The sequence below is a fragment of the Gorilla gorilla genome, chromosome 10 (assembly GCF_029281585.2).
Source record: "Gorilla gorilla gorilla isolate KB3781 chromosome 10, NHGRI_mGorGor1-v2.1_pri, whole genome shotgun sequence".
Taxonomy (NCBI): domain Eukaryota; kingdom Metazoa; phylum Chordata; class Mammalia; order Primates; family Hominidae; genus Gorilla; species Gorilla gorilla.
The window spans coordinates 74367947-74385061 of record NC_073234.2 but is presented as its reverse complement, the minus strand read 5'-3'; the positions used below and the strand labels follow the sequence as shown (position 1 = coordinate 74385061).

The following is a 17115-nucleotide window of genomic DNA, read 5'->3' as shown; positions in this document are numbered from 1 at the left end:
TTAAAAGGCACAGACTGGCAAATTGGATAAACAGTCAGGACCCATCAGTGTGCTGTATTCAGGAGACTTATCTCACATGCAAAGACACACATAGGCTCAAAATAAAGGGATGGAGGAAGATTTACCAAGCAAATGGAAAGCAAAAAAAGAGCAGGGGTTGCAATCCTAGTCTCTGATAAAATAGACTTCAAACCAACAAAGATCAAAGAAAAAGAAGGGCACTACATAATGGTGGTAAAGGGATCAATGCAACAAGAAGGGCTAACTATCCTAAATACATATGCACCTAATACAGGAGCACTCAGATTTATAAAGCAAGTTCTTAGAGACCTACAAAGAGACTTAGACTCCTACACAATAATAGCTGGAGACTTTAACATCCCACTGTCAATATTAGACGGATCAACAAGACAGAAAATTAACAAGGATATTCAGGACTTGAACTCAGCTCTGGACCAAGTGGACCTAATGGACATCTATAGGACTCTCCACCTCAAATCAACAGAATATACATTATTCTCAGCACCACATCACACTTATTCTAAAACTGACCACATAATTGGAAGTAAAACACTCCTCAGCAAATGCAAAAGAATGGAAATCATAACAAACAGTCTCTCAGACTACAGTGCAAGCAAATTAGAACTCAGGATTAAGAAACTCACTCAAAACCACACAGCTACATGGAAACTGAACAACTTGCTCCTGAATGACTACTGGGTACATAACAAAATTAAGGCAGAAATAAATAAGTTCTTTGAAACCAATGAGAACGAAGACACAATGTACCAGAATCTCCGGGACACAGCTAAAGCAGTGTTCGGAAGGAAATTCAAAGCACTAAATGCCCACAAGAGAAAGCGGGAAAGATCTAAAATTGACACCCTAACATCACAATTAAAAGAACTATAGAAGCAAGAGCAAACAAATTCAAAAGCTAGCAGAAGACAAGAAGTAACTAAGATCAGAGCAGAACTGAAGGAGATAGAGACACGAAAAACCCTTCAAAAAAATCAGTGAATCCAGGAGGTGGTTTTTGGAAAAGATTAACAAAATAGACCGCTAGCCAGACTAATAAAGAAGAAAAGAGAGAAGAATCCAATAGACACAATAAAAAATGATAAAGAAGAACCATTGATCCTACAGAAATACAAACTACCATCAGAGAATACTATAAACACCTCTACCCAAATAAACTAGAAAATCTAGAAAAACTGGAAAAATTCCTAGACACATACACCCTCCCAAGACTAAACCAGGAAGAAGTCGAATCCCTGAATAGACCAATAATAAGTTCTGAAATTAAGGCAGTAATGAATAGCCTACCAACCAAACAAAGCCCAGGACCAGATGGATTCACAGCTGAATCCTACCAGAGGTACAGAGAGGAGCTGGTACCATTCCTTCTGAAACTATTCCAAACAACAGAAAAAGAGGGACTCCTCCCTAACTCATTTTATGAGGCCAGCATCATCCTGATTCCAAAACCCAGCAGGGACACAACAAAAAAAGAAAATTTCAGGCCAATATCCCTGATAAGCATCGATGTGAAAATCCTCAATAAAACACTGGCAAACTGAATCCAGCAGCACATTAAAAAGCTTATTCACCATAATCAAGTTGGCTTCATCCCTGGGATGCAAGGCTGGTTCAACATACGCATATCAATAAATGTAATCCATCACATGAACAGAACCAATGACAAAAACCACATGATTATTTCAACAGATGCAGAGAAGGCCTTTGATAAAATTTAGCACCCCTTCATGCTAAAAACACTCTATTAATAAAGTAGGTATTGATGGAACCTATCTCAAAGTAATAACAGCTATTTATGACAAACCCACAGCCCATGTCATACTGAATGGGCAAAAGCTGAAAGCATTCCCTTTGAAATCAGGCACAAGACAAGGATGCCCTCTCTCACCACTCCTATTCAACAAAGTATTAGAAGTTCTGGCAGGGCAATCAGGCAAGAGAAAGAAATAAAGGGTATTCAAATAGGAAGAGAGAAAGTCAAATTATCTCTGTTTGCAGATGACATCATTGTATATTTAAAAAACCCCATCGTCTCAGCCCAAAAACTCCTTAAGCTGATAGGCAACTTCAGCAAACTCTCAGGATACAAAATAAATGTTGCAAAAATCACAAACATTCCTATGCACCAATAACAGACAAACAGAAAGCCAAATCATGAGCAAACTCCCATTCACAATTTCTACAAAGAGAATAAATTACCTATGAATACAACTTACAAGGGACATGAAGGACCTCTTCAAGAAGAACTACAAACTACTGCTCAAGGAAATAAGAGAGGACACAAACAAATGGAAAAACATTACATGCTCATGGATAGGAAGAATCAATATCGTGAAAATGGCCATATTGCCCAAAGTAATTTATAGATTCAATGCTATTCCCATCAAGCTACCATTGATTTTCTTCACAGAATTAGAAAAAAAACTACTTTAAATTTCATATGGAACCAAAAAAGAGCCCGTATAGCCAAGACAATCCTAAGTAAAAGGAACAAAGCTGGAGGCATCATGCTATGTGACTTCAAACTATATTACAAGGCTACAGTAACCAAAACAGCATGGTACTGGTACCGAAACAGATATATAGACAAACAAAATAGAACAGAGGCCTCCAAAATAACACCACACATCTACAACCATCTGATCATTGACAAACCTGACACAAACAAACAATGAGGAAAGGATTCCCTATTTAATAAATGATGTTGGGAAAACCAGCAAGCCATATGCAGAAAACTGAAACTGGACCCCTTCCTTACACCTTATACAAAAATGAACTCAAGATGGATTAAAGATTTAAATGTAAGAACTAAAACCATAAAAACCCAAGAGGAAAACCAAGGCAATACTATTCAGGACATAGGTATGGGCAAAGACTTCATGACTAAAACATCAAAAGCAATGGAAACAAAAGTCAAAATTAACAAATGGGATCTAGTTAAACTAAAGAGCTTCTGCACAGCAAAAGAAACTATCATCAGAGTGAACACGCAACCTACAGAATGGGAGAAAGTTTTTGCAATCTATCCATCGAACAAAGGGCTAATATACAGAATCTACAAGGAACTTAAAACAAATTTACAAGAAAATAAACAACCCCATCAAAAAGTGGGCGAAGAATATGAATAGACATTTCACAAAAGAAGACATTTGTGGCCAACAAACATATGAAAAAAAGCTCATCATCACTGGTCATTAGAGAAATGCAAATCAAAACCACAATGAGATCATATCTCACGCCAGTTAGAATGGCGATCATTAAAAAGTCAGGAAACAACAGATGTTGGAGAAGATGTGAAGAAATAGGAACGCTTTTACACTGTTGGTGGGAGGGTAAATTAGTTCAACCATTGTGGAAGACGGTGTGGCAATTCCTCAAGATCTAGAACCAGAAATACCATTTGACTCAGCAATCCCATTACTGGGTATATACCCAAAGGATTACATATCATTCTACCACAAAGACACATGCACACGTATGTTCGTTGCAGCACTGTTCACAATAGCAAAGACTTGGAACCAATACAAATGCTCATCAATGTTAGACTGGATAAAGAAAATGTGGCACATATACACCATGGAATACTATGCAGCCATAAAAAAGGATGAGTTCATGTCCTTTGCAGGGACATAGATGAAGCTGGAAACCATCATTCTCAGTAAACTAACACAGGAACAGAAAACCAAATACTGCATGTTCTCACTCATAAGTAGGAGCTGAACAATGAGAACATATGGGCACAGAAAGGGGAACATCACACACTGGGGCCTGTCGGGGGGGTGGGGGGACAAGGGGAAGGATAAGATAAGGAGAAATACCTAATGTAGATGACGAGTTGATGGGTGCAGCAAACCACCATGGCACACGTATAGCTATGTAACAAACCTGCATGTTCTGTACGTGTATCCCAGAACTTAAAGTATAATTTAAAAATAAATAAATAAAAGGTCAGAGCCCACTGAAAAGTAAACATGATCTATTAATTAGCTATTGGGTTATGGTTCCTTAGACCCCGAAAGTCTAAGATGTTAATTAGGCCTGGCCCTGCTTGTGTATGGTTTGTGTCAATGTATATCTAAACACAGTGGAATGGAGTAAAAGTAGCTCTATCTGAGGGAAGAGGACTGAGAATGAGACAGGAGTTGATAAAGGAGAGCAATGTCAATTTCACCAGGTTGACCTGGAAGGCTGCTGAACCCCTGTGTAAAGACCAGTTGTTGTTTTTTTTTTTTCAATAGAAAATACTGAGGGCCGGGTGCAGTGGCTCAGGCCTGTAATCCCAGCACTTTGGGAGGCCGAGGCAGGCAGATCATGAGGTCAGGAGATTGAGACTATCCTGGCTAACACGGTGAAACCCTGTCTCTACTAAAAATACAAAAAATTAGCCAGGCGTGGTGGTGGGTGCCTGTGGTCCCAGCTACTTGGGAGGCTGAGGCAGGAGAATGGTGTGAACCCGGGAGGCAGAAGTTGCAGTGAGCCAATATCGCGCCACTGCACTCCAGCCTGGGCGACAGAGCGAGACTTCGTCTCAAAAAAAAAAAAGAAAATACTGAGTCTGTATAAAGAGCTTCCTTTCTCTAATAAACACTCAAGGAAAAAAATGGCAAACTTACAATTAGCATTTAACATTGAAATAACCTACCTTTTGTAACATGTTATAAACTTTTCTAGATGAAGCAGCACAGCAAAAAGGCCCAAGAAACATATAACATGTAACCATGACATTTCTGAGAAATGAGACTAAGATTCTATCCAGAGATAAAATCAACCTAGTAACTTTTCTTTCTTCTAAATCTGTGAAGTAATTTCCTTTATGCTTCTCTTTCAATAAGAAAAGCAAATGGATGGAAAATATTTCGCAGAAAAATATAAAGAGTAAAACTACCCAATACTAGTAAATATAAAATTACACAACCTACATGAAAGCTCTACTTTTAAATGGGTAAGAACACATATGCAAAATAACTTAAAACAAAATAAAAACAATGTTCTTTTTTAGAAAAGCACAATATATGATGCAGCTTAATAGGCAAAATTTTATATTAAGTATTGCAAATCTTAAACCCTCATCAAATTTTTAAAAATTCCTATAGGTTGTTTTCAGTCATTAAGTGACTAAAGTATCTTCTAAAGTAATTCTCCAATGTTTTGCATTTCAAATATTTTAATAGTTTTATTTCGCAAAGAGAAGCCTAAGAATTTTTTTAAAAACATTTCCAGAGAGAACACTTTATACTATAAAATAAACTTGTATAATTTGGGAGGACAAATCATCTCAAATGTATATTTTTGAATTATGTGCCAATTTTATAATTAGTACAAAAACGACAGCTGAAATATTTTAAAAATGTAAAAACCAGTCCAGGCAACATAACTATACAATCTTGCTGTAAAAGTACTTATATCGAATTCCGCACAAAATATTTTTGCAATATACTAAATTTAGTTCTTCAAGTCACTCTTCACTGCCGGCTGGCTTTTCCATTTTCTGTTGTCTCCATCCTGAAATAGGAAGAAAAAAACGAGTTGATAAAATAAATATTCATTAACATTTTGTGTCCTTAATTATCTACCTTTCACATGAAAATTAAAATATATTCACAGAACAGAACATCAGCATTTTAGGAAAGGACTAACATCAGGGTTCCTCTAGCTAGGCCAACTTCTTCATTTTACAGTGAAAATTGTGGCCTTGAGAGACTAAGTGACTTTCCCAAGGTTACAAGTCAAAGGCCACTGTTTTTTGTTTGTTTGTTTGACTATACCACACTCTCCCTTTCCAAGCAAAACTAAGGAAAAAATCTCTACAATTTCGTCAAGAATTTATTTCCTTTCCCACTAAATAAATGTATTTCCACCAACAAATTAAGAGGATTTCTTCTAAAAAAAAATCAAAATAATCAGATCTGAGATTTATTTTACTATAATCAATATTAATATTGTATCCCTTAATAGGAAAACATTTTCCTCTGTTATTTTACAGAGACTGGCATTATATCCTAAGTGGTATGATTTTTCCCTCTATAATGTTTATTAAGCATTAAAAAGAAATGCTCTAAGGAGTAAATACTTTCAGGGTTACAATCAATATAACTAAACCTTTTACAAGCAAGAATCAAACAGGTTAATTTTTTCTGCTTATGGGGAACATGTATTAGTTCATAATATTAGTAATAAAAAATTGCTGATTATTACAAATAAGCAATGTTTGTTAAGGTACTATACAGGCAACTGACAAAACCAATTTTGACAATAAATAACACAAACCCATTTTCCTCTTTAAGATGTTGATATAGTTCAGCTCTGTTATTAACAGAGTTCAAACGTCCAGCAAATTCCTGATGTTTTCTGGAATTGGCAGTATTGATTCTATTACTCCACAAGGATAATAACGACACTGGCCCTAGTGTTATATTTAAAAAGAGAGAGAAAAAAAAGAATAATTTATTACTTCCAAATTTCCAAACTTACCTTTAATTCTGTTGTTCATTTTACACAATTAGGAAAGTTAATTCTGTAGTTCATTTTACACGATTAAGGCAATCATTTTCCTCTTACTCTAAAATTTATGTGTTTCAGGGTCCCCAAGAGCAACCACTAGTTCAGTGATTGATGGAAGGACTCAAATGACTAAATGTAAAGTTACACTCCTGGTTAAGAATGATTACAGCATTACAGTAAGGAGACACAGCCAGATCGGTAAGCAGAAGGAACACATGAGGTGGAGACTGGCAGAATCCATTTGCAGGCTTCCCATGCTCACTCTCTCCAATGAGGTTTATGCAGAGTGCATACTACCTCCATAGGCAAACATGCAGCCACATGTGCGCAATATTTCTGCCAGTAAAGCCTGTTTGAGTAGAGTCCAGGGTTTTTACTGGGGGCTGATCAGGTAGGTATTCTCTGCCTAACCACAATGACCAAAGTTCCAGACTTTCAGAAGGGAAGCAGGTGTTCAGTTCATTATCTAGGCAATATCTCAAAAGCCAAGTTCCCAGATGCCAGCCAACAGCCAAACCTGCAAGCAGGCTTTTCTAATTATAATAGTCTCGGGCCTGCTATGTTAACTCTTTCCTGCACAATATGATAAGGCAAAAGAATTACAATAGCCAAAACAATTTTGAAAAAGAAGAAAAAAGTTAGAAGATTCTTACTTCCTCATTACAAGTCTTAATTTGAAGTGACTGTGACAGTACTGGATTGGTGAAAGGACGGCCACATAAACCAATAGAATATAAAAGAGAATCCAGAAGCAGACTCCCACATACATAGTCAACTAATTTCTGATAAATGTACAATATTTCAATGAAGAAAGGATAGTCTTTTCAATAAATGCTGCTGGAACATTAGGATATTGTAGGCAAAAGGATTAATATTGACCCATACTTTGTACCTTATAGAAAATAACTCAAAAATTGATCATGACCTAAATGTAAATCTAAAATTACAGAACTCCTAAAAGAAAATCAGCCTTTGTGACCCTGGGTTAGATTTCTAACATGTAACACCTAAAGCATAATCATAAAAGCAAAAATGGATATATTTGACTTCATCAAAATAAAAAGCTTCTATTGTGCAAAAGTCATTGTTTAAGAGAAGAACAAGCCACAGACTGGGTGAAAATACTTGCAAATCACCTGTCCAACACAGAACTTGTATCCAGATAAATAAACAACTCTCAAAATCCACTAATAAGAAAACAAACAACCCAATTTTATAATGTACAAAATATTTTAATGGACCTTTCACCCAAGAAGACAAACAGACAACAAATAAGCAAAGGAAAAGAGTTTTACCATCATTAATCATGAGAGAAATGTAAATTAAAACACCAATGAAATACCACTACATACCTTATAGGATGAAAAACAAAAACAAAACAAACAGTAACCCTGACAACAGCAACTGGACAAGGATGCAGAACACCCAGAACTCTCACATACTGGTGGTGGGAATGCAAAATGGTGCCACCACTTTGGAAAAATAAGCTGGCAGTTTCTTATAAAATTAGTCATTATAATACTATGTGAAAAAAGCCAATCTCAAAAGGTGGCATGACATTTTCTTTCATTTATAAGACATTCTGAAAAATTATAGGGAGCACAATTATAGGAAGAGAAAACACATCAGTAGTTACCAGGGATTGAGGAGGAGAGTGAAGGATGACTACAGGGATTGAGGAGGAGAGTGAAAGATGACTACAAAGAGTCAATACGAGGAAATCTTTTGGGGTGACAGACTGTTGTGTACCCTGATTGTGATGGCGGTATGCATTGTCTAAACTCACAGAACTGTACATCAAAAAGAGCTAATATTGTCATATATATTTTAAAATTCTTAGTTTTCTTATTATAAAACTAATGCATGTTCATGAGAACAAATTTAGAAAACAATAAAACACATAAAGGAGGAAATAAAATCATCCTAATGCCACTCACTGCTCTAACAACTAAAAATTTTAGTCTTTTTTTCAGTGCCAATCTATATCAACAAATGGTTATTTTGGTTTTTTTTTTTTTTTGTTACTGCATCATACAAAGAGAGTTGAATAGACGTTTGCCAAATCTAGATGGCACATTTGGAATAGCCCAGCCTTAAGTACAGTGTATACAGCAGGCACAAAATTCACTTTGGGGAGGCCTGAGAAGTCATTTTCCAAAGCAGATAAAACTGAGGTATAATAAAAGGCCCAGATCAGTTGCTGATCAGAACAGACATGCAATTTAGGTCATAAAATAGAATGAAAGAAAAAACAAACACTTTTCAAATATCAGCCTCAAATAGAAAGTTACAAGGAAAGGCAGTAATGTGCAATCAAGTTGCTTCTCATATGAGCTATTTCATATAATATTTCTAGGGTGAAAAGCATCAGGGATCCATTTAATTTAATGATAGCTGATATTTCATCTAAGTGAAAAGCTAGTACATATGTGTATGAAAACTTAAAATTGAGATCACAGTACATATGTTTATGTAACCTGCTTTAAAAAAACTTATTTACACATTCATTCAATAATTATTCTTGCGTTATATAAATATCACCCTGTGGGGGCTGGGCGCAGGGACTCATGCCTGTAATCCCAGCACTTTGGGAGGCTGAGGCAGGCGAATCACCTGAGGTCAGGAGTTCGAGACCAGCCTGACCAACATGGTGAAACCCTGTCTCTACTAAAAATATAAAAATTAGCTGGGTGTGGTGGCAGGCACCTATAATCCCAGCTACTCGGGATGCTGAGGCAGGAGAATCACTTGAACCCAGGAGGCAGAGGCTGCACTGGGCTGAGATCGTGCCATTGCACTCCACCCTGGGCAACAAGAGTGGACTACATCTCAATAAATAAATACATACATACATACCACCCTATGGACACACCATTATTCAGTCATTTTCCTACTAATATGGCTTTTAGGTGCTTGCAATTTTTGCCAGTATAGATAATACTCTTTTTTTTTTTTTTTAGAGACGGAGTCTTACTCTGTCGCCCGGGCTGGAGTGCAGTGGCATCTTGGCTCACTGCAATCTCTGCCTCAGTAATACTCCTTAGAGTTCTATTTACCAAGCAATGCTGAAACACTGTTTAGAGTAGACCTAAATTTCTCATCCTAATGAAGAGTGGTATATTTTGTCATATAAGAAATAATTTATCAAAAAACATCTATTTAAATCCTATTATTTTCTGGGCCCTCTAGCAAATGCCTGAAAGGCAAATATAATAAGATCACCTCAAGGGTGATCTCTGGCTTCAAAGAAACTAGTGAACTGAAGAATATAACATGTATCACTATATACATACACTATAACAAGCATATAAAAAGCAAACAAGCCTACCTTCTCCGTAGGATGAGCTGCCAATATTCATAAGCTGGTTCTACTGCCTTAGGAGAGGCATAGTGGCAGGACATCAGGTTGTCTAATGACGGCATACCATTACACATGTATCCTAAAAAGACTAAATCTAGTTTGCCTTCAAGATAATTAAGGCCTAGAACGATTTCAGGAGCTGCCAATCCCAAATCATATCCTTGGTGCCTAGAATTCCTTCAAGAGGAAACTAAACTTTTTAGCCTATAAGAGATTAAGAGGCTTTACAGTGAAAATATTGTTTATAATAATAACTACACTGAAACTCAAACACATTTTAATATAGCAATAAATGAGTGATATTACATATTTCTAGGTTTCATAAGAGTTTAGGGTCAAAAGAGTTTGTATTCAATATCTCAGCTCTTACTATAGTATCAGGAACATAAACAGATTCAAGTTTACCTATTTAAAATTTCTTAAAACACAAACTTTATATGCTTATTTTCCAAAGGCTTCATTAATGAAAGTATAACACTACTTGTTTTTGTTTTTAACACTGACAAATATATTTACTGCCTGTATTCTCTAAGGCTGTGATACGGTTTGGCTGTGTCCCCACCCAAATTTCCATGCTGTTCTCGTGATAGTGAGTGAGTTCTCACTAGATCTGACGGTTTTATAAGGGGCTTCCTCTCCCTTTGCTCTGCCCTTCCCCTGGCTGCTGCCATGTGAAGAAGGACATGTTTGCTTCTCCTTCTGCCATGCCTGTAAGCTTCCTGAGGCCTCCCAGCCATGCTGGAACTGAGTCAATTAAACCTCTTTCCTTTAAAAATTACCCAGTCTCGGGTATTTTTATCTTTATTAGCAGCATAAGACTGGACTAATACAGGTTGTAAACAGAGAATGTCCTAAACAACACCCACAAATACTTAAGAACTCTTCCTCACATACACAACAATATTAAATAACACTGTAGAAAACAGAGCTTCACTGGAAATTTTTTTTTTTTTCTGAAACAGAGTCTTGCTCTGTCGCCCAGGCTGAAGTGCAATGGTGCGATCTTGGCTCACTGCAACCTCCGCCTCCCAGGTGCAAGCGACTCTCTAGCCTCAGCCTCCCGAGTAGCTGGGATTACAGGTGTGTGCCACCATGCCCGCCTAATTTTGTATTTTTATTAGAGGTGGGGTTTCACCATGCTGGCCAGGCTGGTCTTGAATTCCTGACCTCAGGTGATCTGCTTGCCTCAGCCTCCCAAAGTGCTGGGATTACAGGGGTAAGCCACCACACCCGGCCTGGAAAACTTTTTATAAACCTAGTTACCACAGCTGTACCTTACCTTTTGATTTTTCCACTTGTGGAGTTTCATCCATTTCAACAAGGGGTTTTTTGTTTGGAGGTTCTGGGGAATCAGGCGAATCTTTTATAATCTCAGCTTCAGCCAATTCTTCTTTTCCACGCTCTAAGATTCCTTTTAATCTTTTAGAGGGACAAATAATGAAATGTAAAGTTGAAATTTTTAGAAGTCTAATGGTCTAATAATTAAACTAACTTTGCATATCAACCTTTATAAAAGATGGCTAATCTCATAAAATAAACCTAGGGACTAATCAAAAATCTCAATCTAAAACCAGGTAACAGAAATTAATGAATTAAATACAAGTTTCCCTTTTCCTTCATAATAATAATGCAATAATTCAGGAATTAGCTATAAAATATAAAAAAAGAAGACACTTAAAATTTAAAAGGTAGGAAATGATGTGATCTTCAGAAGAAATTGCACAATTCTGATTTTTAAAGATAGGAACAAAATAACACTGAATTTCAAATTACAAATAAGATTAATAAGTTTATTCCCATTTATTCTCTAGTCTATGTATTGTGTAGATGTATTTATGTTCTGCAAATCAGAAACTTAACTCTAAACTTTTAGAGTTTCATCAGAGAACAAAAACACTTGCAAAATATACAAGAGTGTACTTGAAGCTCAGTGGGACCTGAATGATAGTACTTTTTCCCTCTTACGGTGAGCCAGTATTGTTTCAGAAGCTCAGCAGCCCTAAGGAAAACATGAGCTTCTAAAGTCAAAGAGAATAAAAGTATTCTATTATTAATGGATACAATTACAGGATTTCCAGAATTAGCTTCAAAATATTCCTATGGGTGTAGTGGTAAAGGTAGTGGATGAAGATATATATGAAATGAGATCTGCCATGAACTGTTAATCATTGAAGGTAGATGATGAGTAACTATCTGTTCTTTTGCTACATATGTTTGAAATTTTCCATCATAAAAAGATGTGTTTTTCGTCAGTCGCAGTGGCTCATGCCTGTAATCCCAAGCACTTTGGGAGACCAAGGTGGGCAGATCGCCTGAGGTCAGGAGATCGAGACCAGCCTGGGCAACATGGTGAAACTCCATCTCTACTACAAATACAAAAAATTGGCTAGGCATGGTGGCACATACCTATAATCCCAGCTACCTGAGAGGCTAAGGCATGAGAATCACTTGAACCCAGGAGGCAGAGGCTGCAGTGAGTCGAGATCATGCCACTGCATTCCAGCCTGGGTGATAGAGCGAGACTCTGTCTCAAAAAAAAAAAAAAAATTAATTAATTTAAAAAAAAGTGACCTGGTGTTGGTCTGATTTCTGGCAAGCGGATAGAGGATATAGCCAGAGGATACGCTATTTCTATTTATAAACCTTTATTACTTTTATGTTTTTCAGATTTAACGTTGACATCATAATATAAATCACAAACTAAAGGAAAAGAGTATACTATTAAACATTTTCAGAATAGACTGTATGCCCTTCTTCTGTGCTTCCAAGGACATCCTATGCCTATTTTTATAATAGCACCTTCCACACTTTGCTGCAATCACTTTTTTTTTTTTTGAGACAAAGTCTTACTCTATTGCCCAGGCTGGAGTGCAGTGGAGGAATCTCGGCTCACAGCAACCTCTGCCTCCCGGGTTCAAGCGATTCTCGTGCCTCAGCCACTTGAGTAGCTGAGATTACAGGCATGCACCCCCATACCCAGCTAATTTTTGTATTTTTTTAAGTAGAGACAGGATTTTGCCATGTTGGCCAGGCTGGTCTCAAACTCCTGACCTCAAGTGATCCACCCGCCTCGGCCTCCCAAAGTGCTGGGATTACAGGTGTGAACCACTGCACCCAGCCTGCAATCACTAATTTGTCTGTCTCTACCATCACACTGTATGTTCTTCAAGGGTAGGGATCTTGTGCCAAATGCCTGGCACATCATAAGCATTCAGTAAATATTTAGTGAACAGAGGAATAAAATTATGTCTGTGAAGTTCACAACACGTAAAGCACATACTGATACCAAACATCATGCATTATGATTTTCAGAAGTTAATTAGGAAAAACTAACACTAACTTTGCCCCAACAGTAAAAATTCATACTTTTTTGCGCCCAAGAAAGATCCTCTAGATTTTAGGAATGATAAAATTACAGTAATGAAAATGAATAAACATGTATTAAATGAACTACTATTAAACCAGGTTTGAATGTATGAAAGTGTTCTATGCAGAATGTGATATAACAAAAGGCACCATGGTGCTATATCAATGCCAAGAAGTCACCTCTCTGAGTCTTGCCAAGACTTTTCCTGTTCATAATCTTTCACTGCTTTCTCTGACTTGTCCTCTTTGTCTTCCCTCTTTCTTCCTCGTTTCTTTCGTTCTTCCTCTTCTGGGGGTTTGCTCCTGCATGCCATCAGACATTCCAAGACTCTTTGATGTTTCTCTGAGTTGTTGATATGGGCTCTGACAAGGGTTTCTAATTCATTCCACATGATACGGTATTGTTCATCTCTGCAGCAAAGATTTGGAAATACTCTTTAATATTGAAGTGTCACTTTCTAGTGGTAAAGTAAAAAGAAATAATGAAATGTGGACTTCCTTCCTCTTACTTGGTACTTAATAGTGAAATTCTAGGCTATAATATATCCATTTCTATGATTTTGTATTATTTCATCTCAAATATATATATAAACATGTCCTCAAATGGCATGTACACATGGAATAAGTTATCTTGAGAACCAATATGTATCAAGTAAATGTGATCTATAAAATAAGAAAGAAAAAAATGTACCTTTTAGGGCCCTTTCCTCTTGTACCAACTGTGGAAATAGGTAGAGGATCATTTTTTCTTTCCATATCAACTAAGTTGTATATTGTTTTTTGACAGTTTAACACATCTTCTTCTGTCAGAGATTCTTTCACAATAACACTGGCTAATGGAACTACCTGTTAGATTTTTTTTAAAGAAAAAAGAAAATCTGTCTTGAAAAATAAATATCAAAACATCTAGGCAGAACTTGATTTTCGAAAGGATTTTAAAGATTATCATGGTGAAGGAATCTATAACTATCACTTCAATTTTTAATTATTAATTCTTTAACTTTAGCAAGCTCATATATTTCATTCTTTGCTTAAGAAATGGTATAAATTACAAATTGTCTAATTTATTTCTATAAAGAATATATAACTAATCTATAAGAAAAGTTGAAGCTACTTAACACTTACCGCTTGCATGTTAAAAATGGTGGTTTGTGAAATGATCATAGGCCAGTAACGGGTGTGTTTTTCTAACTGATCTTTTGCTCGTTCCAAAGGGACCTCAAGACTTCCATCGATTTTATATCTGGGGTCTAGAAAAGGAGTTAATCTGTTTTCCCTCATAAATTCACCAAAATCCTAATGATAACCAAATAAGATAAAATTAGAAACTATGTCTAATGTTTCAGTATGGATTACATGTACTAGTCTGTTTCCCTGATGTCTTCTGTCCTGTGATGTGCAACAAAACATTTTTTCTAACAGTATCCCTTAACTCCACTACTTTTTTATCCTTTCTGAACTTGAAACCTATCAGCCTTTATACGATGAAAATGAAGAAAGCCTCAAACATAAATGCATTCATGGTATGTTTTCCCCACCTTTTGTAAAAACCAAGAAACACTTTTTTTCTCTTCTGTAATTTAACTTTTCTATCACACACAGATAAAAGAGTCAGTTAATCACATTAGAAGACCCATTTGCTTATTTAAAAACTACCTTGAGGTTGGGCACGGTGGCTCACACCTGTAATCCCAACACTTCAGGAGGCCAAGACAGGTGGATCACCTGAGGTCAGGAGTTCGAGACCAGCCTGGCCAACATGGTGAAACCCCATCTTTACTAAAATACAAAAATTAGCTGGGCATGGTGGCAGGCGCCTATAATCTTAGCTACTCGGGAAGCTGAGGCAGGAGAATCGCCTAAACCCAGGAGGCGGAGGTTGCAGTGAGCCAAGATTGCGCCACTGCACTCTAACCTGGGCAACAAGAGCAAAACTCTGTCTCAAAACAAACAAACAAAAAAACTACCTTGACATAACATAAACATGTCAACAATAGTTATCTGTGAATGATGAAATTATAGGTAATTTACAGGTGTGGGTGTTTTTTTACGATATCTATATTCTCTAAATTTTCTACAATAAATATTGATTAGGCTTCTCCTTATTTAAATATTATGTTTTTTTAAAAAAATCCTAATTAAAAAGTTACTTACAGTATATAACAGTTTGTGGTTTACAAAGCATATTCATATATATAAATCACACTTAGTTTTTACAACCACCTCAAGAAGTAAATAGCTATGAAATACCAAATAGGAAAGAGAGGAGGGAGAATAAAAAATCAAGATTAGAACAGAATTTCTACCAAAAATGGACATATATTTCCTTTTATGTTCCTCCCAATAATACAAAAGTTTATGTTATTTCAAAGTAGCAGCAATCCAAATATTCCAGGTTTCTGTTTGCCATTTAAATTACTAGAAATTAAGTTTCACCTAAAATATTAGTTCAAATCAATTTATTATTTCCTACAATTCCAGCGTGTCATTGCAATTCAGATACATCTCAGTATATACTGAATATACAATAAGATTAAACAATGAAAAATAGAATTTTTGAGCAAATATTGCAGGAAATTCACCTAATTAAAATAATAATCAACTTCTTCCAGTCTCTTTTTTTCCACAGACCTTAGCATTTAATGAGCACTCGATAACTACTTGCTGAATGATGACAGATTCAAAACTTAAAATTTATAGATATTAGAGTCTTACTGTAATCCGGTAGTCTGTAACTCTTCCTCCACATCCTTCACTAATTGAAGGTGGATCTTCTAGAATGGATCGAGAACTGCTAAGGACGTGCAAAAAAATCTCTCCTCCATGGCTACTAAGCATATGACTAATGACTTTAGAACCTGACTTTCGTGGTTGTTCCAATAAAACAGAACGACCTGTCAAAAACAAAATTACACTATCAGTAATGAAACTCAAATGGGCTCTCATTTATTTCCTTGAGATTTATGTCTAGATTTTTTCATTTTATTTATTGATCCCCATATTTTAACCAGCATTGCTAATTTAGTGTATCTACTCTTCCATGCCTAAAAATCTGAATTCTAGCCTTAACTTTATCTCAGTTACTCCAAGGTTACATAGTTAATACAGTTTCTCACAACAACTATAGTGGTCTCTGGCATAATACGTTTGGCTATATGGTTCATCCAATTACATGTACATATTGAATTTTTCTCCTGGACCTCAAGAAGAAAAGTGAGACAACTGCTCCATAATCCTCAGGTTATTAATGCTACAGAACATTTGGGGAGAAGGCACAGTCTCAGTTCACTTACACAACAGTTCCTCATCCACACTGTAATCATAACTACTTTCTATTCTACATGTCCAAATGTTAATCTGAATTTCACCTAGTCCGATAATCAAATTATGCTTAACTAAGAATGACATAACCTTATGATAAAGACAGACTGACTCTTTAGATCACTAGTTCCAAAACCTGAGATGATCGTAAGAATTACCAGAGAAGCTTTTAATTTGGAATCAAATAATTAAGACTTGTAAAAAAATTTCACACAATGAAACCACAAATTTAAGGTCACAGGTAAGAATCATATGGTATAATATTAAAAACATAATATTTATTTATGATAAAGGTATCATGTTCAAATATAAGTAAGTCCACCTTTGATTTGATTTAAAATTCAATGGGCCAAGATAAATGGTCTATATTATTCTAGCTTCTATTTAATTCTTCAAATCTATTTTCTAATTATAGCTTCTAAAACAAATCAATTTAGACTCTGAAGGTCAAATTTTTTAAATAAAAATACTCACAATTTTATTAAATAAAACCTGCTTAGATGCAATAGCCTGAAAGCCAAACCTAA

General features: G+C 36.0%; 1 protein-coding gene across 3 annotated transcripts in view; it reads right to left on the bottom strand.

The window, feature by feature from the left end:
* Nucleotides 1–5185: 5185 nt before the first annotated feature.
* The window catches only part of INTS13 (integrator complex subunit 13), a 33522-nt gene continuing 21592 nt past the window's right edge, over nt 5186–17115 (bottom strand). For 2 of the 3 annotated variants that reach the window (XM_019038771.2, XM_004052893.4), the window contains exons 11-17: nt 15983–16161; nt 14393–14563; nt 13959–14113; nt 13448–13678; nt 11181–11320; nt 6307–6442; nt 5186–5541 (exon numbers count right to left, since the gene is read on the bottom strand). In XM_019038771.2, coding sequence (XP_018894316.1) covers nt 5502–5541; nt 6307–6442; nt 11181–11320; nt 13448–13678; nt 13959–14113; nt 14393–14563; nt 15983–16161 — 1052 coding nt within the window. In that variant the 3' untranslated portion in view covers nt 5186–5501. Of the gene's footprint in view, nt 5542–6306; nt 6443–9684; nt 9990–11180; nt 11321–13447; nt 13679–13958; nt 14114–14392; nt 14564–15982; nt 16162–17115 lie in introns of those variants that run through there. The other variant, XM_055358011.2, reaches the window with a different exon arrangement.